Below are 25,065 nucleotides of genomic sequence, written 5' to 3'. Positions count from 1 at the left end.
TCAAAAAAGAAATGGTGCATCTTATTCCAGAGACCATACTATCAATGATGGTCATTTATGCTAGACTTTAGGGTTTCAACATAATTAGATGAGGAGGAGGAAGAGGAGGAGGAAAACCAGCCCATGACTTTAAGGGAAGATAAAACTGTAAGAAGGGGAAAGAATAGAGGCTAAAATGAATTTATACTTGTAAAATTGGTTATGAAGAACAGGTAAGCAAAAAAACCAAGGTAGGCATAAAAAGAATGATTTCAATCTGGAAAGAGTTAAGAGAAGGTAAATTTGAAGTGAGGAGAAAATGCATATCAAGCTTCTTTAAGTTAATGCAAGTCTCCAGATCAGACAGATTACATACCAAGAGAGCAGAAAAACTCAGACATCATCACAAAACTCCTCCAAGCACTGTGATATAACCACGAAGAATGGGAAAGTTACCAGGAGACTGAGGATAGGCAAATATCAATCCAGATTTAAAAAAAAAATGGGATCATCATGAACAATCATGGAGTCACTAAGAAGTCTTTGAAAATAATTCTCAGTTCCTTTTGTACTGGCTCGCCAGGTTGGTACATTTTGGGAATAGCGTAGTATGAGATCATTACAGCAAAATATTTAACAAGTCTCTTGCTGTATCCTTGGGCAAGAAAGAAAAAGTAAATCAGATGACAGTAGTTAGGCAGCATTATAAGCGATTTAACAGCCACATCCAAAAATTCATGGAACTGTGCCATGGAAGGTGTTGGGTCTTCTATGATTTGCAACCAACCTTGGTTCTCCTAGCACTTTACACATAACTCTATTACAGCAATTATCACAGGGCATTATAGTTATATAATTACAGGTCTATTATTCCTCACAGCTTGTGAGCTCCCTAAAGGAATGAGTACATGCTAGTCTTCTTGTTATCCCTAGGAGAGAGCATGAGACTGGCACAAAGTAGGCAATTTGATACATGTCTATACATTTTAATTGAGTAAAAACTTTAAAGGTATCATTTCAAGATTTACAGATGGCACAAGGCTGAAAGAAATTGCTAATATGTTGGATGACAGAATAAAAAAAGTCAAAAACTTCCTGACAAGCTGGAACAATGAGCCAGTGCTTACATAATGAAATTTAATAGAGATATAAGTAATGTCTGGAACTTGGAATTTAAAAAAAGAATTAACTGTGCAAGAACAGAAGAGTTGTGACTTAAAACAGCTGGGTATTTTGAGAGCATATCCAACGTGAACCAATGGGGTACTGTGGCTCAGATTGTTGGCTTTAAGAGAAATTTAAGTATTCGAAAGAAAAGAGGGAAGTATCACTAGTCAGAGCACATCTAAAACATCATGCTCCCAGATACATGTTTTACAAGGGACCACCACAGAAGGTGGCAACAAGGATGGTGATGAACCTGGACACCATGTAATATAGAAAATGACTGAAGAAATGAAAGATATTTAGCGTGGAAAATGATCTTCCGAAATATATGATAACAAGTTTCATGTTTCTGAATTACTGTCTAAAGAAGACATATCATTTGTTAAGCATGCCCCACAAAGCAGAACTGGATTCATTTTAGCTTCAAAGAAGCAGAAAGTTCCCTTTTGGCAAATGATAATGAATTGTAATAATTAAAACTCTTCCAACATGGCAGGTAAGTACATACTTTCTGAAACATGGACTTCTTCACCATGGAAGCATTCAATCTGATACTGTATAGCCACACCTGGGGGATCGGAAAAGAGTTAATTCCTATCCAGTATAACCAGTTTGACTAAGTAACATCTGATTTAACATGTATGGTTTCATGTTATTTTATATGATGAAAGAACTGGAGGGCAGACTGCTATAACTTGCCTCGAATGACTTGTGAGACTCATTTCTGAAGGAAACTGCATACACAACTTTTCTGATATTGCTTTTGAGAAGGATGCTTGGGTCACTGCAGCAAATACACCCAAACCCAGAGTGATGGCGGAGGAGAGGTAAGACACTGCCATGTCTTCTGTGGCCAGAACTCTGCACATGCCCGCAGGTATGGGAAACCAGGAGCTGCCCACTATGATGTAGGTACACTACCGAAATACATAAAAATACATAGACAATCAAGAAGAACAAACTTTTAAACTCCATAACCATACCCTCCATCTTTTTTACACTGACTCCCAGACTTTTGACTGATTTGAAACAATTTTCCCAGCAAAAAAGCTTTGGCTATTTAATGAACTATATATTATAAAAAGAAGACATGAGCAAACAATGGAGGTCATTTATAAGTACATAAAATATGCAGTTTTTCAAGCACCTTTCAAATACCTGCAACAGCCAGTTTTATCACCACAGATACACATCTACTGGTTTCAGAATAATTCAAATCACAAGAATTCAAAAGTGAATTAAAATGTGACTTACGTCCAGTGTAATACAAGCAATTTTTCAATGCATCTTGACTAAATGTAAAATATCATCTGTTTTTGCGACAAACAAGTCTGTGCCATTAATCATATGCTTCCAGCTGCAACAACTCACATTCAAATTAAAACCATGAAATAGCATCCCAGTGTCAAGATTCACACAAACTGATCTTTTAACAGATTGGGGGGGGGGGGCAGAAAAACAACATCCATTGAAAGAAGAATCTGGAAACAATGTTACACAATAAAAACATCTGAAAGAGCTTAAGCGCACAAGCAGATAGAATTCTGGTTTTTGAACTGCACAGGAATAAATGTTCAACAAAATTCACTGCCTGCTCTTAAACCACGAATATATCATAAAAAGAAAAAAATACTTCTTTTTATAGCCACGGGGCTGAGCGTTTTGCTGTTTATATCTATCCCAGCATACACATCCACAGTACTGCCAGGACTGTCCCCTCTGACTTCACTGGGAAGCCAGACAGGAGACTGTCCTGCCCGGGGTTCCTTTTAGTTGATTCAGTTTGTGTCCAAAACTGGCCCCAGAATCCTCTCTTCTTCGGTCACTACACTCCTGCCTGCCAGTGACAAACCTCCAAACAGCTCCCTTCCAGCTACAGATACTACAATGTTCTGTTTAAAACTCCACTTAGAACTGCGGTAGAGAGCTTGTGGGCTGTTCCACAAACAGCGCCACAGCATCCGCTGCACGTTCAAAACTAGGACGGTGCCAGGAGCCAGCAAAGTGATATATTCTAGCTTAGCCATGTCAGGCATTTTCCAGGCCCAGAGAAGGTTTCATATGGTCAGCACATGGGCCAAAGGATGCACACAGCTGTCCTGTATTTGCCCCCTTGTGTCCTCCTCTGGTGACCTGCCCCCTTGAACTCCCTGCACACGTTTCCAGAAAGGGACGCTATGCAAGGAGAACATGCTCCTCTGAGTCTTTCCTTTCGGCCTCAGGGCTCACTCTATATTGCTATGGGGCTCGACACTCCAGGGTATCATCTGGCAAGCCGTACATTTTTCTGTTCTCAGGTGACTTCTTTTTATTTTTATTTTTTATTTTTTTTTAAGATTTTATTTATTTATTTGAGAGAGAGAGAATGAGAAAGAGCACATGAGAGGGGGGAGGGGCAGAGGGAGAAGCAGACTCCCCGCCGAGCAGGGAGCCCGATGCGGGACTCGATCCCGGGACTCCAGGATCATGACCTGAGCCGAAGGCAGCCGCTTAACCAACTGAGCCACCCAGGTGCCCAGGTGACTTCTTTTTTAAATGGTACCCCAGCCCTAGACTGTCTTAAGAGCCAGATGAAAAAGAACAGACAAAACTTTGAAAAACCAACAATACAAATAAAAACTTTAATAGCCATACTGCCCATCAAGGTTAACAGTTCAGCTTCTCCAACTAACAAACCAAGATGAGACCAGGGTAGTTAAGATAGGAGATATAAAAATAGAGTAAAGAATCAGCGCTTCACCTCAAAAGGTTGTATGCTGGGCGCCTGGGTGGCTCAGTTGGTTAAGCGACTGCCTTCGGCTCAGGTCATGATCCTGGAGTCCCTGGATCGAGTCCCGCATCGGGCTCCCTGCTTGGCAGGGAGCCTGCTTCTCCCTCTGACCCTCCCCCCTCTCATGTGCTCTCTCTCTCTCATTCTCTCTGTCTCAAATAAATAAATAAAATCTTAAAAAAAAAAAAAAAAAGGTTGTATGCTTTAACTAGATTTTCTTCTCTTGTACTCATTCTTTCTTTCCTCCTCTTGTCCGCTTTCACAGAGACACTTTGTCCCAGATGATGAATGAACGAGTATGTAAGACTATAATATCATAACAGCTGATGGAGAATTTTCCCAAAACAATTTAACTGAAGGTAAAGTTGTAAGTGATAGCTGCACATGGTAGATTGCAGTGATTTTCAAACTCAGTAAAATAGACTAGCATCCTCTGGAGAGGATTTTTTTTTTTTTTAAAGATATTATTTATTTGACACAGAGAGAGAGAGAGAGAGAGAGATAGCACATGCGCACAAACAGGGGGAGCGCAGGCAGTGGGAGAAGCAGGGAGCCCGATGTGGGGCTCGATCCCAGGACCCTGAGACCATGACCTGAGCCGAAGGCAGACATTTAATTGACTGAGCCACCCAGGTGCCCCAAGAGAGGTTGTTTTTTAAAGAAAAGTAGCACAAGGAAATTAGTAAAACACTGTAGTAACTAAGATTTATAAAAGAGAATGTCAGAGTCAATTTATGCCTTAGAAATGGTCTTGATAATATTTAATCAAATAATTTAAAATATATTGGGACTTCAATACCTTCAAGAAAACTTGGAGTGAAACCTTTTACAAAAACAATAATTCTTTCACAATACTACATATTATTTAATAAAACCTACTAATGTGTATATTTATATTTTTGTATAGGGTTTTCTTAAAGCAGAGTACAATTGTACAATCTTAACGAACTACAGAAATGATCCCTGAAAGTATAGTCTTAAAACAAAAATCTCAGTAATACTGTAAATGACAGATGACTAGCATTCTATTGATTTTTGCAAAATCTCCGCATCTGGGGATGATAATGGTGGTGAGGTGTCATGGTGGTGTCAAAATCACATTAACCTAAAATCCCAGCACCATGTTAAAAGAGAATTCTTGGGAGCGCCTGGGTGGCTCAGTCGGTTAAGCCGCTGCCTTCGGCTCAGGTCACGATCCCGGGGTTCTGGGATCGAGCCCCGCATCGGGCTCCCCGCTCAGCGGGAAGCCTGCTTCTCTCTCTCCCTCTGCCTGCCTCTCTGCCTACTTGTTCTCTCTCTCTGTCAAATAAATGAATAAAATCTTTAAAAAAAAAAGAGAGAATTCTTTTCCACAGTGTACTGCATGCAAATAATCAAAATGAAGTAAACTATTTAGATCTTTACATCTGGGCAGCACTCAATGCTTTTTGCATAAAACAATGTATAATATATATATGATATACAATTATATATGATAATATATATTATGTAATATATATAATATATAACTTTGTTTTCAAATTGTCTCATTTTGTTAAATCATGACTTGAAATTACTAGGGAAGGAGGTTGACCATTAGTCTCAGACAAAAGACTTGGTAGATAAAACCTTTCAAGACTCGTTAAATTCATACCCTCACTCCCTAATGCAAATAAATACCTTTACCTTCTAATTGTGATCAGTTTAGAGAAAGGAAGAATTAGATGGAACAGAAAACCCAAAAATAATTATATTACAACCTCTTTCAAATTACAATGGGAAAAAAATAATCAGGGAAAACTAACATGTATAGTTCCTTGACGTTTTTCCTTTTTCCTTTTTTCCTCTGCTGATCAGAGGGGAAACACAATTTAGAAATCTGAAGGAAAGGAAGACATGGGTGGAAAGGTTCATCCAAGCAGAAAGCTGTATGCTGTCTTAGTTCCAGGAAGTAACAGGACAAAGGAACAGTTAGGGTCCTATGTAGAAGTCAAGAAGATGTTTAATACCTGAAACACAACGGACGGCTATGAAAAAGTTCCAAGGCTCAGAACACCAAAACATCAAGCCTACCTAGAACAGCACTACGAGAAGGCATTTGACCTTAAAAAGAGAGACGAAGTTGCTTGAAAAAAACAAAAACACACGAGCCATGGCAAAGGCTGATAATATTTAGAAAAAAAGGACCTTCCACCTAGGTATCTGAACTTCATCTGTATTTGTTCTTCCCATTTATTTGGCCGTGAACTGTTACTCTTTCATTTCAGGTGGGGATTGGATTTGGGGTCTTTTCCTCTCAGCTCTCCTGCAAACATAGACTCTTTCAAGGATCTGAAAAAACAAAGTAACCTCCAAGAAATTTTAAAAAGTAACCACTAATAAAAAGATTCTTGGGTTTGGTGTTGCTCTATTATTCACAGTACAATTCCTGATACACCTCTGTCAAAATTCCCCGAGCGTAATTGATTTTTCTTTGAGTCCTCATCCAAATCCATAGCAAGTTTAAAATTTATGGTGGTAACCCACATAACAAACTCAGAAAGGGAAAACAAACTGTTGATGGAACCTTGAGAGAAAATGAATTTATATTTACCAATTTTGGAGGATAAAGAGCAATCTGACATTTCCATTCTAAAATTTCAGCTGCTGTTGCCCAGCCTCATTTTCACCCAGAACTAAGAAGACTGCAGAGTCAAATGTATTCAGCCTGAGTCTCTCAGGATTTTTTTTACTGACACAAGTAGAATCTAGAATAACCAAGAAATTTTAAGTCTATTCAGAGATATACCTAAAACCTTTAGGTATTTTCGAGATTCTAAATTTAAGGCATAATCATTTTGGATCTTACCAAATTACCACTTAAAGAGATTTTTTATCTGCCCAAGGCGATCTAATGTCCTACAACTTGATAAATAATTGTAAAAATAGACAATCATACATAAAAGAGTAACAGCATCAAAGACAACCCATACTGAAAAGAATACCAACATGCTTATCTATTATCTACTGTAAAGCCCCATATTAAACTGACAACTAAGCCCCTGCATTTTTAACATGGCAGTTTATATTAGGTCCATCCTTACTTACTGAAATACAATCTAATTAGAGGAAAAATTCATTGACACCTAAATCTATTTAGAGGACTTTGGAAGAAAAAGAAAACCAAAAAAAAAGAAAGAAGTTTTATATTTACACACCCAATTTCAAAAATACCATCACCTTAAAGAACATGGCAGACCCCAAAAGAACTTGTTGGGATTGCTAATGGCAAAGTACACAGAGAGAAAATAGGTTATGTTTTACCTTCTTAGCTTATTATGTATAGAATATTACCAACAACCATACCTATACCAATCTTGACCAGGCAGAGACTTACAAAAATGAAAAAAAGAGAAATGCAAATGAAAAATACATTACTTTTTATGCCAAAATAAGGTCTGCTTGGAAAACTTTAACCTGAGGTGCCATCTGGATAGCCTAGGATCAGGTCAAGCAGATTGATTTAAAGCTGTAAAGATTCCTGAACAAAAAGGGATATTCCACCCCCCTACACACAAAATGTGTTCTTAAAATGTGAATTATTCCAATGTGGTTTGGAATCTGAGGCTTCTAATATATTGGTTTGCTTTAGTGTTACTGTTTTCTTCCCCCCTCAACCTCCAACTTTGTGTAAGACCTTTGTCTTACCCATTGCATAATCACTGACAGGAGTATTTTTCATAAATATAACTGCTAAGGTTGGAAAAAGAATTGTATCACTATGGTTCTGAGTATCCCTATGGAATGAACCACAACTGGTTTATTCTGAGAAATCTCTCACTCTTTGTATAATGAATCTGTCATATAAATTTCTTTGATTAATTGATGCTGCTGTGCACAGACAGATCAATCTGTCTTCTTTTATTAGCAATAAGATTTTTAAAATCTACACATTAAATTGATAGATTTGGTAACATCTTAATCTTAGTTTAACTGCCTACATACTTAATTTTAACAATTCAGCTACATATGATCATCCAGAAATGGATATTTTTCTTTGTGAAGGCTTTCCCCAGTCACATTTATCTTTTTTTAAACCATGGATATTAACTTAGCCTATTTAAAATAACTCGTTACTGGAAAGCAACCCAAGAGAAGGACCGTAAGTTCTTCACAAAACATATTTTCAATGCTTTTGACCAGAGAGATTTCTAACAGTACAGAATATTTTCAATAGTTTTACTGTGGTATAATTGATATATAATAAACTGCACATATTAAAATATACAATGTGGTAAGTTTTGATTCATGTGCATCTGTGAAACCATGACCATAATCATGATAATAAGTGTATCTATCCATCACCTCCCAAATTTTCTCATGACGCTTCAAATCCCTCCACTCCATCCCTCCCCAGCCTCCTGTCCCTATCCCTCAGGCAATCCCTGAAACACTTTGGCACTAATTATTAGTTTGCATTTTCTAGCACTTTCTATAGATGGCATAGGAGTTTATCCCAATATGGGAATACTACCTTATGTGCTCCATTTTGTCTAGCTTCTTTCACTTAGCATAATTACTTTGAGATTCATCCATATTACGACATGTATCTATAGTTGTTTCTTTTTTATTGCTGAATACAATTTCCTTATATGGATAGGTCACATTTATTTATCCATTCACCAACCAAAGACATTTGGGTTGTTTCCACTTTTCCTATTATAAAATTGCTATGAACACTTATGTATTTTGTGTAAACATCGGTTTTCGTTTCTCCAAGAGTGGAATGGCTTGATTATAAGATTGGTTTGCATTTATCTTAAGAAGCTGCCAAACTGTTTTTCAAAGTGTACCATTTTACATTTCTACTGGCAGTGAAGGAGATTCTTGTTCTTCCATATTCTTTCCAGAATACTTGATATATTCAGTCTTTTAAATTTTAGACATTTTAATGTGTGTGTGGTGATTTTAATTTCTATTTCCCTAATAAGTAATGATGGTGAGCATCTTTTGCATGTGCTTATTTACCTTCTTTATATCTTCTTTGATAAAGGTATGTTCAAAGTTTTTGCCCATTTTTAAAATGTTTCTTTTCTTATTATTGAGTGTTCTTTATATATTTTGGATACAAGTTCTCTATCAGATACATGATTTCCAAATAATGTTTACCTAGCCAATAAATGGCCTTTTCATTCTCTAGTAGTGTCTTTCAAAAAGCAGAAGTATTATGAAATCCAATTAACCAATTTTTTTTTCATGGATCATACCTTTGGTGTCTTATCTAAGAAATCTTTGCCTAACCCAAGGTCACAAAGATCATCTAAGTTTTCTTCTAGAAGTTTTATAGTTTTAGGTTTTATATTTAGGTCTAGGATCTATTTTGAATTTTTTTTTACATGTTATAAGGTTAGGGTAATTTTTTAATTTTTATTTTATTTTATTTTTTTAAAGATTTTTTTTTTAAAGATCTTATTTATTTATTTGACAGAGAGAGACACAGCGAGAGAGGGAACACAAGCAGGGGGAGTGGGAGAGGGAGAAGCAGGCTTCCCGCGGAGCAGGGATCCTGATGTGGGGCTCGAACCCAGGACTCTGGGATCACTACCTGAGCCAAAGGCAGACACTTAACAACTGAGCCACCCAGGAGCCTCAGGGTAATTTTAAAAAAAAAAAAAAAAAAAAAGGATTTTCTTAGAGAAAGAGAGAGCACGAGTGAGCACAAGTGGGATGTGGGGGCAGAGGGAAAGGGAGACGTATACTCCCCACTGAGCAGGGAGCCCAGTGCAGGGCTCGATCATGACCTGAGCCAAAGGCAGACATTTAACTGACTGAGCCACCCAAGCATCCAAGATTAGGGTAATTTTAAATCTTGTTTCATGTGTTATTTTTGTCTATCTGCTACTAATTTCTAATTTTATTGGATTTTAGTCAGAAAACATACATGGTCATATGTAAATTTCAGGTGTATTTTAAAAGAACATGTTTTCTACTTGAGTGTAAAATTCTGTAATTATCAATTAGATCAAGTTTGTTAATTGTCTATTTAAATCCTTCATGTATTTTTATTTATTTGATCTATTGTCTTATAAAGAAAGTATGGATAAATTCTTCTGATTGTGAACCTGTTGGCTTTTTCGTACATTTTTCTTAGTTTTAGTTTTATATAGTTCAGAATTATGTAGGTAAATATGTAAAGGTTCATGATTACTCAGTTATCCTAATAGAGCAACATGAAAATCCCTCTATTCTTAGTGTTCTTTGTTTTGAATTTCATCTCCTGGTACTTTCTTTTCAATGGTTTTTAAGGATATCTTTTCTATCCCTTTATTTCTACCTTGCTGCATTTTGTTGTTGCAGAAGTGTCTCTTATAACCAGAGATAGCTAAATAGGTTATAATCAGTTTTTATGCCACTCATTTAAAAGGGGAATTTAATCTACTTACATTTATTTTGATTACTGATGTATAGATGTTTTCTAGGTCTCATACGATTAATTCTGCTATTTTTCCATTTTTGCATTTTGCTGAATTTATCAAATATCCTTAGCTTTCTATCTTTATAGTATATTTTCTTAAATTTTATTTCTTAAAAAGAAATTCTCATGGGGCACCTGGTGGCTCAGTCGGTGAAGTGTCTGACTTCAGCTCAGGTCATGATCTCAGGGTCCTGGGATCTAGATCCACGTTGGGCTCCCTGCTCAGTGGGGAGCCGGCTTCTCCCTCTGCCCCTCCCCCCACTCGCTCTCTCTCACTTTCAAATAAAATCTTTTTTTTTTTTTTTTTTTTAAGATTTTATTTATTTATTTGAGACAGAAAGAATGAGAGACAGAGAGCATGAGAGTCAGAGGGAGAAGCAGACTCCCCGCCGAGCAGGGAGCCCGATGCGGGACTCGATCCCGGGACTCCAGGATCATGACCTGAGCCGAAGGCAGTCGCTTAACCAACTGAGCCACCCAGGCGCCCTCAAATAAAATCTTAAAAAAAAAAAAATCATGAACAAAGTTCACACAAGAAAAAACAAATTCTATTTGATCCCAGTGAACTCACTCCATTCCCTAAGATAATTCCCTAAGATAGCTGAATATGTAACTTTTCAGATTTTTTAAAAATGTATTTATGTAGATATCATCCTACTTTCACTGTTTTAGTGTTTACTCTCATTTTTAAAGGTACATATTTAAACGTCAATCTTTCTTTTAATTGTAATCTATAATCTAAAGAAAATATTCTTTGATTCTCTCTACTTGACTGACATCTCTCATGTTGAAATTAGAAATAACTCACTTGTGTGTTCCTGTGATTACAATTAATGATTTTTCTTCACAATATGTCTAGATTTAAGTCTTTTCTTGGCCTCAGAAGACCCATTAAATTTGAATAGTCTTTTTTCACATTTGAGGTTTTTCTATTTTCTTTGATTATTTTAATCTCTACAGTTTCTCTTTACTCTCCCTTTACACCTCTTAGAGGGATGTTAGAACTTCTATTAACTAGTCTTTTGGTCTCCTCAATTTTCTCTCATACTTTCAGAGCTGTCCTTTTGCAGGGTATTCTGAGGAAATTCCCTAGCTCAGTCCTTAGTTTTATTAATTTACATCTGAGTTGTGTCAATGGATATTGTCATTTTAAATTTTTGTTTCCCCAGTTCCATTAGATTCCTCTTCATGAATACAAAACCTATCTCTCTGAATGTCTTCTTCTGATCACTCTATTACCTCTAGGTCCTTAGGTACTTTTTCTTTTGATGGGGTAAGCTTTCTTTGATGGTGCTGATTTCCCTCATATTGTGGTATGCTGTGATTATATACTTATCTTTTAAGAAGCTATGTTTGCCAGCTCTTTTGTTTACCACTGCCTACTTTCAGTGATTAATAGGGACAGATGAGTGGCTTCTCTCCTGTGTGTGTGGGCTTCCTAACCCACCTGGCAGTCAGTACATTACTAGGACACTGCCTTGGCCTGAGTCTAGCACCCACTTCCAAGATTTAGTTTGTGGGTAAACACAGCTGCTATCCACTACTTAACACAAGGAGAGAAGAAAAATAAAGGCATGGCTCCAAACGTAAAGCCCCAATTAATAACTTTGATAAACTCTCTGATTAATAATCCTGATGAATTCTCCTTCTCCTTCATGTTTCCATGGCCTATATCTCAGTCTTTGTCATGCTTTCCTTTCTTCATTGCAGATTAAATCTGTGTTATAGGTTTAACTTATAATCGTTTTCTGATTTTTGTCATTTTATGAGATTTTGGCAAAGGAGGGAGAATAGACATTAAAAAAATCAACCCTCAATTTTCAATCATAAGTATTATGTATTAATGTATGTATTAAAAAGTTAACTTTAGACGATATTCTTCACATTACTTCTCACAATGATGCCATAAAATATCAGTGAATTTCAATATTAAAATAATTAAGCAATATTAAAATAATTAAGCATTTTCACTTTGGACCTTAAGAAATTAAAAGCAACACATTTATAATGCCTCAAAATAAAACTAACCAGTTCTATTTTGTTCAGTTCTAGGATAGGTCAGAGAACCAACCTGGTCTGGTAAGAAATGAACAGCTACCAATATATTACCTCTTGAACAATTGTCAACCTGCCATTCTAATTATAGAAATCTAGTAAAGCTGTTTAATCTTTTCTATGAACTTCCATAATCTTTATGGCCAATATTACTCTCCCATCAAAATATCCAAAGAAATGGGCTCGTGATCGTGTGCATGCACACGTGGGGATTATATCTTTAGGTGATGGCATGTAGTTAGTATTTATTAAGTATTTACTGAAATGAATTTAATACAAAACACCATTTTGCTTCCGATGGGTCTAGCTTTACTCCAGTATCTTGGGGCATAACTTGGCAAATTTCTCTCCAGCTTGGAATTGCAGATATGTTTTACATCACAATATGATAGACCCTTAAGATTACAGTGTGTTTTTCAATTCTTTCTAATTTCATGGACTGCTATGCTAAATACTGTAACAGGACTAAGTACAAGATGCAATTAAGATCATACTGAAAGGAGAGACATTACAGAGGAAAAGAGTCTAGGAAAAGAAAACAGATGAGACAAGTCAAGGAGTTGACAGTGAACTTGGTTTATGGATGAAACAAGATTAGACCAAACCCACTGTCACTTCCATGACTTTTGTCCCAGACTGTTTCTAAATTGTCTTTTCCTCTGTGATGTCTCCTTTATCCTTTCTATATGATCCTAATGGCATCTTGCACACAATCCTATTATAGTATTTCCCGTACCAGACTGTAATGCTTCTTGAAGTAAGCAGCACATTTAGTATTAGTTCGTATTTCATGTATGTATACCTGTTTCACACAAACACAAAAAGAAAACAGATTTATTGAAATGTCTACTCTACCAAAAAGAAAAAAAAAAAAAAAGAGGAAGTCCAGGTTAAATGAAAAGAGAAAAAATAAAGCATTATAATCATGCATAGTTGTTAAAGATGAGCTCTATGGTTCCTAGGGACCACAGTGAAGTAGATACTATGGGTTTCAAGATTATAAAAATAAACTAGTTCTGTTGTATCAAACAGGAGAATGGTTATCAGCATCCTCAGCTGCTAGAAACGCAAGCAGCCTTGGAAAAGTTAAGAGGCTTGCCCAATGTCCCATGGCTTGTTTTGATAGAGAAGAATACTGGTCTCTCGACTTACAGTGCTGTTGCTGCAATACCACGCTGAAACCAAATACACGAAAATTAGTTGCTATTATGGCAACCCCTGGGAGAAACAGAAATATCTATTCCCTTCTAAAGGTTAGGAAGCTCAGAACCCAGCATGAATGTTCTGTGAGGAAGTTCGGTAGAGTTGGAAGATATGATATGACCTGGCTGCCCCAAACAGGAATCAATGGGTGAGGGAGCTACATTAGAGGCACATGAAACCCCTCTTCTCGGGGGGGGGGGGGGGAGGCGTCAAAAGGCCAGGACACTAGTTTCTTGACCATTGTGTGTATTCATGTGTTTATGTGTGTATGTATTATACATCTGCGTGTGTGTGTATATGTATACAGTCTTAGAAGAGCGGATTGTTAAGTACTATACAAAACTATGACTGGGAAGGCAAATTCAAAAAAAATGTCCTAGGGCATTTCTCCAGAAGAAAACAAAAATTAAGGTCAGGTCTACATCAGCCAGTAACAGACTTTTGGGTCCCCAGATTCATTTATTTGGCTCTGTGACTGTTTGGCTCAGTTTTCCCTTAGCAAGTGTAAAAAACGCTTGAATACCACCACCCTGGGATCCTGTTCAACCAATTCAGATAGCTGTGGCCTTTCAACTCCCATCCAAGTGACTTGGCTTTATACCATATCATTTCCCCTAGTAGAGCTAAGCCTCAGTGAGAAAGTACACAGCTCAGAGAGCCAGGAGTTAACTGGTTGTTCCCATTCCAGAAAGGTCTGGTTCTTCTCCTAGATAAGGAAACAATATTCTATCAAGAAGTTTCGATCATTCAATATTACATATCACACTGGAACCACAACTATAAAAACAGAATTAGTGGAAATACCACTGTCTATCTTAAAGCATCTTAAAGCATCTCTTGGGGAGCTTTAGGCAACTGAAGTTTTCTTTTCCAGCCCAATCCCTTGAGAAATAAGTAGTGATGATTTATTAAAACTTACATTTTGCAGATAAGAAAACAACAAGAAGTTCAAATGCACAGAGGGACAGAGCGTCTTGAGGCCACACTCTACTTGCTGAACCTCATTTCTTCCTTACAATTATACAACAGATATGGAATATGCACACTTACTTGTGTGTAGCTGACTATAGTTTAGCAGGTAGCATGACTGTAAGGGGGCCCCCCTTACAATTCCTCTGGCCCCCACTCTGTGCTGTCATGTTCCTTTGCCAGCATCATGGTTTCTTGCCACCTCCAGAGAATTCCATGTTTGGTGACGTCGAGAAGAGTTTTTGAATGGCAAGTTGTTCTCTCCTACACCAGCAAGCAATCTTTTAACTACACGTGTCCCTTCAAGCAATGTGGCAAAAATGTTTTCCAGACTACCTACACTGTTTCTAATAGAAAACCATTTTGTTTATATGGTCTTGATTCCTTCCTCTGTCTGTTGGATAGTATGACTCTCAGAGGCAGTGACATTAAATTCATAGGTATTTAGCTGGAATTTTTTTTTCTTTTTAAATAGGAGGTGGTAGAGGGGATATGGAGGCAATAATCATAGTATATATAGGACTGGGAGAACACATCAAGTGAAATAAAGAGCTATTCTTCCTTCTGAATTAAGTTTTAATGCAAGATTCTGAAGGAAGAAAGCTTTATTTGGGTGAAAGACATTAAATGGCCTGGGTACAGAAAGCAGAAATTAAAAAGATGCAGGCAGCAGTGCCCCCTGGGTTGCCTGACAAGAAATTTGCCCTGTACTGTTTCTGGAGAAATTAAGAAATGCAAATAACCTGGACAGATTAACAGCACCCGAAGATAACTAGCAGGATACAAAGAAACAGCACCTTTCACTATGAGGAGGTGGTGTATTCCTCCAGGCAAACAAAGAAACAGGACAGAGTCAACATCTGTTTCATATAACAGCTTGGCTGCTGAAAGAAGCAACCTTTAAAAAAAAAAAAATGGCTTAGCTGACAATCCTCAAAAATCATTCAATCACTATTGCATGGGCTGAAGTAAATGGGTAAGTGAACACAACTTGCACTTTTCCACACAACCCTCACCACCTTCTGAAGAAAAAAGTTGTCTTGTCTTTAGAGGAAAAAAATAAAGTGCAAACAAAAATCTTCATGAACTTTATTTCTGATTGACAACTAGCAGCAAATACTGAAGCGTAAAAGACAGCTTACTGCTTTTTAGCTTTTGCCTTTCCGAGTATCAACGGGGAAGACAAGACTGCCAAAGAGTTTACTGGGTGGGGAAACGACTCAGACATAACTCATTAGACTATCAGAAGGAGAAAACAAATCATTTGACAAAACCAATTGTGATTCCAGAATTCAGTTAGGGAAAGAAAACGGAATATTATGATGTCTGGATCCTCATCAATTCATGGTAACAAACCAACTGTGTTAAGAAATGAAAAATTTCCTCTTTGGGCTCTATCAATGTGCAAATGCAGTTTCAAAATCAAGAGAAAAATATCTCCAAGTGCATCTGTAGATTTAAGAACTGGAAATTTCTAAAAGGAAAAATTACCAGAGCTGTAAGATCACTGAATCGGGACTGGTGCTTTCAACTCAACTAAATGCCAGATGCTTCATTCACCTTAGTAATGTGGTTACAATACATAAAGCCAAACAGAATGAAAGCAATTAAGAGACATGATAGAAGAGATTTTTCAGGTGGAAACTGAAACCAAAAGGAAAAGTGATAAGGTAGATGGGACAAAAACATTTAATATTAACACGTGTGTACTGCCAAAAACTATGTGAGGCTGCTAACCCAAAGACTCTGAGGAGGTCCCTTCCCTGTCACTTTTCAGTTTAAACAGGTGTAACAAAATAAAAATAGAAATTAAAAAAAAAAAAAAAAAAAGGAAGATCATCTTGTCCACAAGGGAGCAAGGCATGACCGCAAAGAGAAAAGCAATCAATGTGTGATTTGGGTTATTTCTCGAGCCTCTGGGGACAAGGCTTTATTGAAAGGTGTTTTTTTGAGGGGGTGGGGGTGAGGGAGGGGAAGGGTGTATTATAATATAAATCTTCCAAAACTGTTAGCTATGGGCCAGGCGATTTCTAAGTAGCTGACTTATGTTAATATAGTCCTCACAAACGGTTATACATAATGCAGGAACTATTACTACTACGTTTTACAGAAAAGGAAGCAGAGATACAGGAAAATGGACTCGCCTAGAATCCTACAGAATGGCTGGGCTTCCTCTAATAGGAAGAAGGGAAATTTGCTGAAAGATTCATCTTTCTGTCTTTTCAGGATCCTGCTAGGTGTCTTGCACAACATCCAGAATAATAAAGAGCACAAGACAAGCAGAGTAATTAATTAAAACTAAAAAAGGATTTAGATTAGTTTCAACAAAAACCTCCCAAATGAAAGAATTTACAAGAAAAACAAATCCACTGAGCAATACTACAGAACGTCCTTTGTAGAGATCAGAACAGCCGTGCTGGATGGTATTAAAAATCCCTTCAAGTACTGAGGGGATTAACCCAGGAATTCGTTCTAGGCCTGTAAATAGCAATATTTGGCTTTACTCAAGGAGAGAAGTACACAGGAGTCTCCCCTTGTGTCCAATAGCTCGTCCATGCAAGGACTGTGCCTCTCTTGCCACTGTAACTGCCACTTTCTAGAACTCAGCCTGGGCATACCAATATGTACTTAATAAATATCTGTTGAATAAATGAAATAAAAAGAATAAAAATATGAAAATGATGTGTTTGTATAAGCCTCGAGATAGACTGGAAGGTTGAGACTGTGACTGATTCAGAAGCCAGTCTTGAAGAGATGGGAAGGGAAGCAGGACTCTAGCACTGAGAGTCAGAACCCGAGGCGTACAAGAGTTGGACTTGAGAGTCAGAAAATCAATGATAGAAGCAGCAGCAGGTAACACGTGGAAGCACTTCTCTTGTTCCAGGCACGGGATAAAATGTGCCATGTAGAGAGTAACTGATTAAGTGCTTCAGATGGACATCCACCTCCTCCAAATAGCCTTGATCAAGTCCCTCAGTCTCTGTGCCTGGCTGTCCTATGTCTCATTATCTGTGAGACAGTCCTAGCACCTACTCATTAGGCATGAAGCTGCAAAAGTGAAATGAGAACTTCACTGGAGGGAAATGGGAATAAGCAAAAAATTACAAAAAACATTTAGAATTTCAATTTCACATAAATATAGGCATCATCAGTGCAGCCTGGTGGGTGTGAGAGCTAACTCGAGGAAAGCAAGTCATTCTCAAAACAGTGAAAATGGAGCTTGTCCATATACCACCAGGCTGGGCTGATTATGTCTATATTTGTGTCACCTCTTACCTTGAACTTACCCCCCCCAACACACAATTTCATTTTCAAAAAAATTTCATTCCTTTCAAATATTTGTTTTCATGAATGTCTCCATAATCAAGTCATGAGTTTCTTGAAGACAGGGAATGTATTTTAAATATCTTTCATTCTCAACTCCTAGAATCATGCTTGATATACAACTGTGCTAGAATGATTGCATGAATGGTAGGAAAGACCACACGAGAAAAATGTGAGTGAAAATTTTAAGAGTTTTTAGGTGAAAGATGTAGGAAACACTCTCCTAAGAGAAAGCTGATGAGAACATAGAACTATATATGTATATGCTATACATACAAGTTATATATAAGTTATATATATAAACAAAGTTTCTTACTAAGATCTCCCAAAAGTGACTCCCATTTAACTCCACTGGTCACTGTTAATTCATTTCATTCCATTTCTTACTAGATAAGGAACACAAGGTCATGCCTCTTCCTATTTTGAACAAGTGAGAAACTTAACTTAAGGTTGAAAGCAGGATGATGGAGAGCCTTAGAACCATCTGAGAGCCGTCCTCCTCCTGGCAGGGAGGAGCAGGGGTCATGCCAATCTCTTGAATTACCCCTACGGTAAGCAGAGCTATCAGCATTCCCTACGTCAGTGACGTGGCACTCAGTATTGCTATTTCTGCCATCTATCTTCTTGAATTTCTCCCTTGATTTCAAGATTTTTCCCTGGATTCACACAACCTGATTGGACTTCTAAGAAAGCCTCTACTGGTATATAAAGGTTTCATATCTTCACACATTGACCCTAAAACACTCCACTCTTTCCTCCTGAAATTTTCACTCAAGCTACTGCCTCTCAAGCAACTTGGTTTCAGTTGGTCACACATCTTCCTAGTATGTACCTTATATTGGGATGAGCTTCTTATCACATAAGATACACCCTGAATCCTAGGAAATCTACACTCTTCCCATGGGTTAGCCTACTTTTCCTGCCTTCTGAGGTGAGACAGAGCCTAGTGTGCAGTCCTCTTCCAGACAGAGTAGTCCCTCAAAAAAATATTTTTAAATAAAGAACTTAGTGAAGGCACAATTAGATTCTACTCAGAAAAATCACTTTCTCCTTGAAACAGTCTCTTGACTGAAAATAGAACGACTAAAATTGAGGGGGTAGAATACTGCATGCCAAACACATCCTCATTAGCCTGGAACTCATGTACCTGGACCTGTTGTCCTGGAAGTTTTACCTTTTACCTATATCTCAAACTATCACAGAATAACCATCACATGAACTAAAACGTTGCACCAAGCTCTATGGTATTCTCTTCATTGCAATGTCCATTACTGCAATTGTTAGGGCAGAGGTTTTTCAGCAAAATTAAACCTTGCTTGGGAACAGACAGATTCCCACCTTATACACCCCTGTCCTCTAATTTTTCTTTTATCGTATTGAATTTCAGTGTTACAGTGGCACGGAGTCCAGGCTACAAAAATTCCCTGAAGTGTTCACGTCAATTGTCCAGACACATTCACTATCTGTATCATCCAACTAACATCCATAATAAACACCTTTATCAATTAATCAACAGTTTCTTACACCTGGAGGGGGTTCAATAAAAGTTTTGTGTCTAGCCTAGTAATAAAATCCTAATGAAGTATCAACTACACTTAAAACCAATAAAATTCTCAAACCATATATTTTGTTCCCATGGACTTTTACAATATATCCTCTGACTATAATTCTCTGGCACTGAGAAGCAGAGTCACTAGAAACCACAAAGTAATATTAAAATATTCAACCTAAAAGAGCAGTCTTTTAAAAATTTTTATGTAGAAAAATGATTCCATGCTAAAAACACTCATGCTTTAGAATTTTTGTAGTCATATGACAAAATCAAATGCCTTAAAGGATAAACCAGAATTTATCAGCCACAGTTGATTTAAATATTAATGCTATGAAAGTCAAAGGGAGCTATACAAAAAGACTGGCAGAAGTAAACCTGTCCTGGATACAGCTCTTTAAAACACCTGAGAAGATGAGCTAATACATTAGGGAGATAAAAATAAGGTGGCATCAAACACTATTAAAATGGAATAAAGTTTGTGTTTCAATTGCATCAAGTTAAAAATAGGTCAGTTAGAATGAACTTAGGAAAAAAGAGGGGGGGGGAAGGTCAATATCACAAAGTGATTAAAGAGATGGAAGAGAACTTTCTTCTAAGTCATTAAACTCACCAATATGATCCTGAACTTCAGAGCACTTACCATTTGCCTGTGCTATTAGAGAATTTAGTAGGTTCACTGAATTGACTGATTTCTTTGTTAACCTACTTACATGGGTTAAGACCCTGACGGACATAAAGCACAACCAAAAAATCCCAGACAGAGGGTGTAACGAAAGACTGAGTGATGTATAGTTTGGGGTACAGCCTAACCAATAAATGTGCCTGGCCAGCAAAGAACCCGCTGGCAAAGATTTATTATCGGAACAAATACATTCTAAAAAGATCAAATACGATAAAACCTGGAGGATGAATACCAACTACTCTAAAATATAGTTCGTTGCCCTGCATAATGTATGGCTTATCTTTCTGTTATGTTAAAATTTTCTTCATACTTTTTGATCAGGAATAAATGTTTTGAACAAATAAAACCAAAGAATATGTAGTGTATGAAACAGAACCACTAGCATGGTTCTCTAATTAAAAGAAAAAAAGTTTATTACTTAGAACTCTTCAACAACCTTTAAAACATATATAAAGAGAAAGACATATCTCTATTACCAAGGGAAAAGGTAAAAATGAGTCACCTGCTAGAATAACAATTTTTTAATTACATTTAACATTAATACCGAATTAGCACAAATTTAAGCCAGACACAGAAAGGATTTTAAATGTTATACCTCCAAGTTCCTTTACATTCAAGATGGCATTCTGGAATGGCACTGCTTTTATACTAAAACCTAAAATTAAACAAAAACATAAAAAAGGAATTAGCAGCTTTTCTTTTAAAAATGCATAAAATGCTCAAAGCCTTTTTTAGGCTGATTAAGAGCTACTTTTCATAGCTTTGTATTTATGCAGGAAATAATTCAAGACACATTGATAACACATTATCCTCTTCAAATTTTCAAAACATAGTTGATTATTACAGCAAAATCTAACACTTTTTCAAAATACTGCCCTATTCTTTAATATGTTATGTAACTTGTAAATTTTACCAGTAGTGAGAAAGAAATTTGGAAGTACAGAGAAACTTCAAAGAAAATACTAATCTATGAGGACCTCTGCATCTAATTCCTAAAGTTAATTGTCTCTCACATATAACTAAGCAACTCTAGAGAGTAAGGTAACTAAATTACAACCATCTTATATTACAATTACATAGGTTTATGTCATAGTTTTAAGAGCATGGTTAATATCATACATATATTTAGAAATTTTTTTTTTTTTTTTTTTTTTTTTTGCGAGAGAAAGAATGAGAGACAGAGAGCACGAGAGGGAGGAGGGTCAGAGGGAGAAGCAGACTCCCCGCCGAGCAGGGAGCCCGATGTGGGACTCGATCCCAGGACTCCAGGATCATGACCTGAGCCGAAGGCAGTCGCTTAACCAACTGAGCCACCCAGGCGCCCCATCATACATATATTTAAAAGTGCACCTGTAATTGTCTATTTATGTACATTTTATAATACATGCAGTAAGTGATTTCTATTACAATATATATTCAGAGTATAGTTTTTTTTATTATATATTTAGAACTTAACTATTATCATTCAAGTCATGATTTACTTCAACATATCTGGTTCACAGGTTTTAGTATAAAAGCTTAGCTGTTACAACATACACGCTTATATACCTACACACATACACCAACAAATACACTATTTCTGAAAGAATCCACAAGAAACAAACTAGTGAGGATTCTTGGGACAACTGGGGACATGGAGGTCTTAAATATAAGATTCTTGTTTATTAAATATAAGATTCTTTTTGTTTCATTTGAATGTTTTGCTATATACAAGGACTTTTTTTTCTTTTTTTAAAAGATTTTATTTATTTATTTGACAGAGAGAGACACAGCGAGAGAGGGAACACAAGCAGGGGGAGTGGGAGAGGGAGAAGCAGGCTTCCCTCGGAGCAGGGAGCCTGATGTGGGGCTCGATCCCAGGACTCTGGGATCATGACCCAAGCCAAAGGCAGATGCTTAACGACTGAGCCACCCATGCGCCCCTATACGAGGACTTTTTCAATTAAAAGCCCTACTAATTTTTTTTAAGATTTTATTTACTTGTTTGACAGAGAGACACACAGAAAGAAAGGGAACACAAGCAGGGGGAGTGGGAGAGGGAGAAGCAGGCTCCCCGCCAAACAGGGAGCTCAATGTGGAGCTTGATCCCAGAACTCCGGGACCATGACCTGAACTGAAGGCAGATGCCTAACGACTGAGCCACCCAGGTGCCCCAAAGCCCTACTAATTTTTAAAAGTTAATTTATTCAGTCATTTCCAACCACCTAAGTAATCTAAGGTTTTACACATTAGTATGTGCAATTTTAAGATAATTTCTTAGAAAACAGATGATGACTTAACACTATCAGATATAGAAATACTTTTAGTTGAAGCAAATTATGAAATAATGATAGGTGCTAGAAAGGTAAAAAGATACACTGTATGCTGTGGATAAAGAACAATTCTTTTACATGGTTCTGCTTTACTGTATAAAAACAGAAGTCAGTATGTATCTTTTTATATTCTGCCCTATTACTACCACTCTTTTGCTGTATGTTGTCCTAGCATTTTAAATTCTATATAGTACCTTCCACTTCAGGCAGTGAATATTACCTAATGGTTAAAAAAGGACTTTGGAGTCAGAATTAGGTTCAAATCAGTTCTGTGACTGTGGGCAACCTACTAGCCTTGGCTTTCATTGGGAATGAAGAATCTGATAGAATCTACCTCATGTAGTTGTTATAAAAATATATAACGTATGTATTATGTTTATCACAGTGCCTGATACAAATAAGCATACAATACATGATTGCTAGCATTCTCTATCAATTGGCTCTGTACTGATGATTTCACCATTAGCTATGCATGTCTCTTGCCTGCCTGAATACATTACAGACTCTTAAGAGAAATCCTGGGGGTTTATTTATTAATCTAAATACTTAGTTGGAGCTACAGATATTACCACTGAATGAAAAGTACCGTTATTAGAGTGACAGAAGTGTGAACAGTTGAAATTTGTGGTATAGAATGTGAACGTTCATTGGGCCCTCTAGGAATCTTCCAAAACATACCCCTCCTGTGTGGGTTTTATGCAGACTGACGACACAGTCACCACAGCGTTACGGTTAATGGTGCATGCAGTCACTGAATCTTAGTAAAATAGCAGAAGGAATGAGGAGGCAGCCCCATGTGGCTGAAGCACTGGCATGTACTTGAGCCTGCAGAAAAAGCCTCTCCAGGTGTCTGGCCTCTGGGAAATTAAGGAGAGTCAGTGCCAATCACAATATTCCTGCTGGCACCGAAATTTGCCTGCAGGAGACGTGGATGTTTGAATGTACCTACCTACCTCACAGGGGTGTCATATGGATTAAAGGGCAATGATTGTGAAATCCTGAAAACAAAAAGCTCTATGCAAATGCTCAACAGTCTATTAGTGGTTATGTTCAGGACAACTCCAGTATGGATTTTCCAGAGAAATGAGAAAGGCCCCAATTTTGACAAAGACACAGTTATGGAGTACATCAGCGATATTTAATTTGCTGTGATTCTTAAAAGCTGACAATGTGCAGGTGCCCAAGGAAAGGAAAAGCCTTCCAGAAATTGCTGCACCCATATGCAAAATATGACTTTTGAAATTTATAATCCAACAGGCAGATTATACCATTGTTACCCTCTTTAACCCTCACAGATATAATAAATTGACTGCAAAAACGTCCTCAAATGTTCACGCTAAGCAAATGTTATTTATAGGCATATAAATGTTTCTGCAGAATACACACGTTTTCTCTCCAAACAGAACATGTGTGGCTAGATTTATACTGCAAAGGTATATACAGTCTTCCATTTTGCTGTCTTCACATTTTTACAGTATAGCCATGGTAATGAATGTTCAGAGGACAAAGTCTACATAATCAGTCTAGGAAATAAGAAAAATGTACTACACATGGAAGAGAAACAATTTTTAAAAGATTTTTAGTCATTCTAAATGTTTGCAAGGATTAAAAAGAATTAAAATTTAAAGCTACACTTTCAGTTCACCAGAAGAGCAACCAAGAAGGGTGACTATCAGATCAACTCTTATTTTTTCCTTTACATTGGGTTAGATGAGGTCAAAGGAAGGAGGGAGAAATATTAATATTTAGTGGGATATAATGGTCAAACCATCAAAATACCTTTCTCAAAGGTTGCTTTGAGGAATAAAAACCACCAGGATAGCATGGGGTCCAAAGAAAGAATAGCTGGGTTCCAATTCTGGCTCTACCATTATCAACTGAACAAGTAACTTAACCCCTCTGTGCCTCAGTTTCCTCATGTGTAAATGAGAACAGATGGCACTCAGTGCTATAAAGTGTTGAGTAAATAAAGCTAAAATTTCAGAATACTAACAGTCAACAGCTGACTACTAGAGGCTTTAAATTTCTCCCAGTCAAGATCACATGCGGTCTCAAGGTCTGATATATCATGAAAGCAGTGGTAAAAATTAAACCTACAGAATGAAAACATTTGAGGACTTTTATAGACTAAACATCTAGCATCTTCCATAGCACTTCCTTTCCCTCTCTTAATTCCAGTCAACAAAGCCTGTCAATTCCATCTACAAAATAGTTCTCAAATAGGTCCACTTCTCTCCATAACTCTGACCAAGCCACCACCACAATCTGGACAACTTCAAGAGCCTCCTAACTCAACACTTTGCATCTAGCATTGGCCTGCTCAATCAACTCCACACATCAGTAGGAGTGACCGTCTTGCAATTCACATCTGTTCACATCACTCCCCTGGCTAAAACCTACAGGTAGCTTCTCCCTACTCAGGGTATAGTTCAAAACATCCAACAAGGCTCAACCTGGTCTGGTTCTTTTTTCCTTTCCCAGGCTTATTTTGTATCATTTCCCCCTCATTTTCATCTTCAGTTCTTAAAACAAGCTATGTCCTTTCCAACTCGGGGCCTCTGCACATTCTGCTCCGTCGGTGCCCTTTGCCCCTCTGGCAAAGTCTTCATCCTTCAGGTG

At 37.3% G+C, this 25,065-nt stretch overlaps 1 protein-coding gene across 1 annotated transcript in view; it reads right to left on the bottom strand.

The window, feature by feature from the left end:
* Nucleotides 1–25,065, bottom strand: part of ARL15 (ADP ribosylation factor like GTPase 15) — a 404,981-nt gene that overhangs the window by 228,985 nt on the left and 150,931 nt on the right. The window contains exon 3 of the mRNA XM_044917159.1: nt 20,730–20,789. Within this exon, the coding sequence (XP_044773094.1) occupies nt 20,730–20,789 (60 nt within the window). The remainder of the gene's footprint in view (nt 1–20,729; nt 20,790–25,065) is intronic.

Source organism: Neomonachus schauinslandi, chromosome 7, assembly GCF_002201575.2.
Source record: "Neomonachus schauinslandi chromosome 7, ASM220157v2, whole genome shotgun sequence".
In the NCBI taxonomy this organism is placed as follows: Eukaryota; Metazoa; Chordata; class Mammalia; order Carnivora; family Phocidae; genus Neomonachus; species Neomonachus schauinslandi.
The sequence above is the reverse complement of the archived record's forward strand: the minus strand, read 5'-3'. Positions and strand labels throughout refer to the sequence as shown.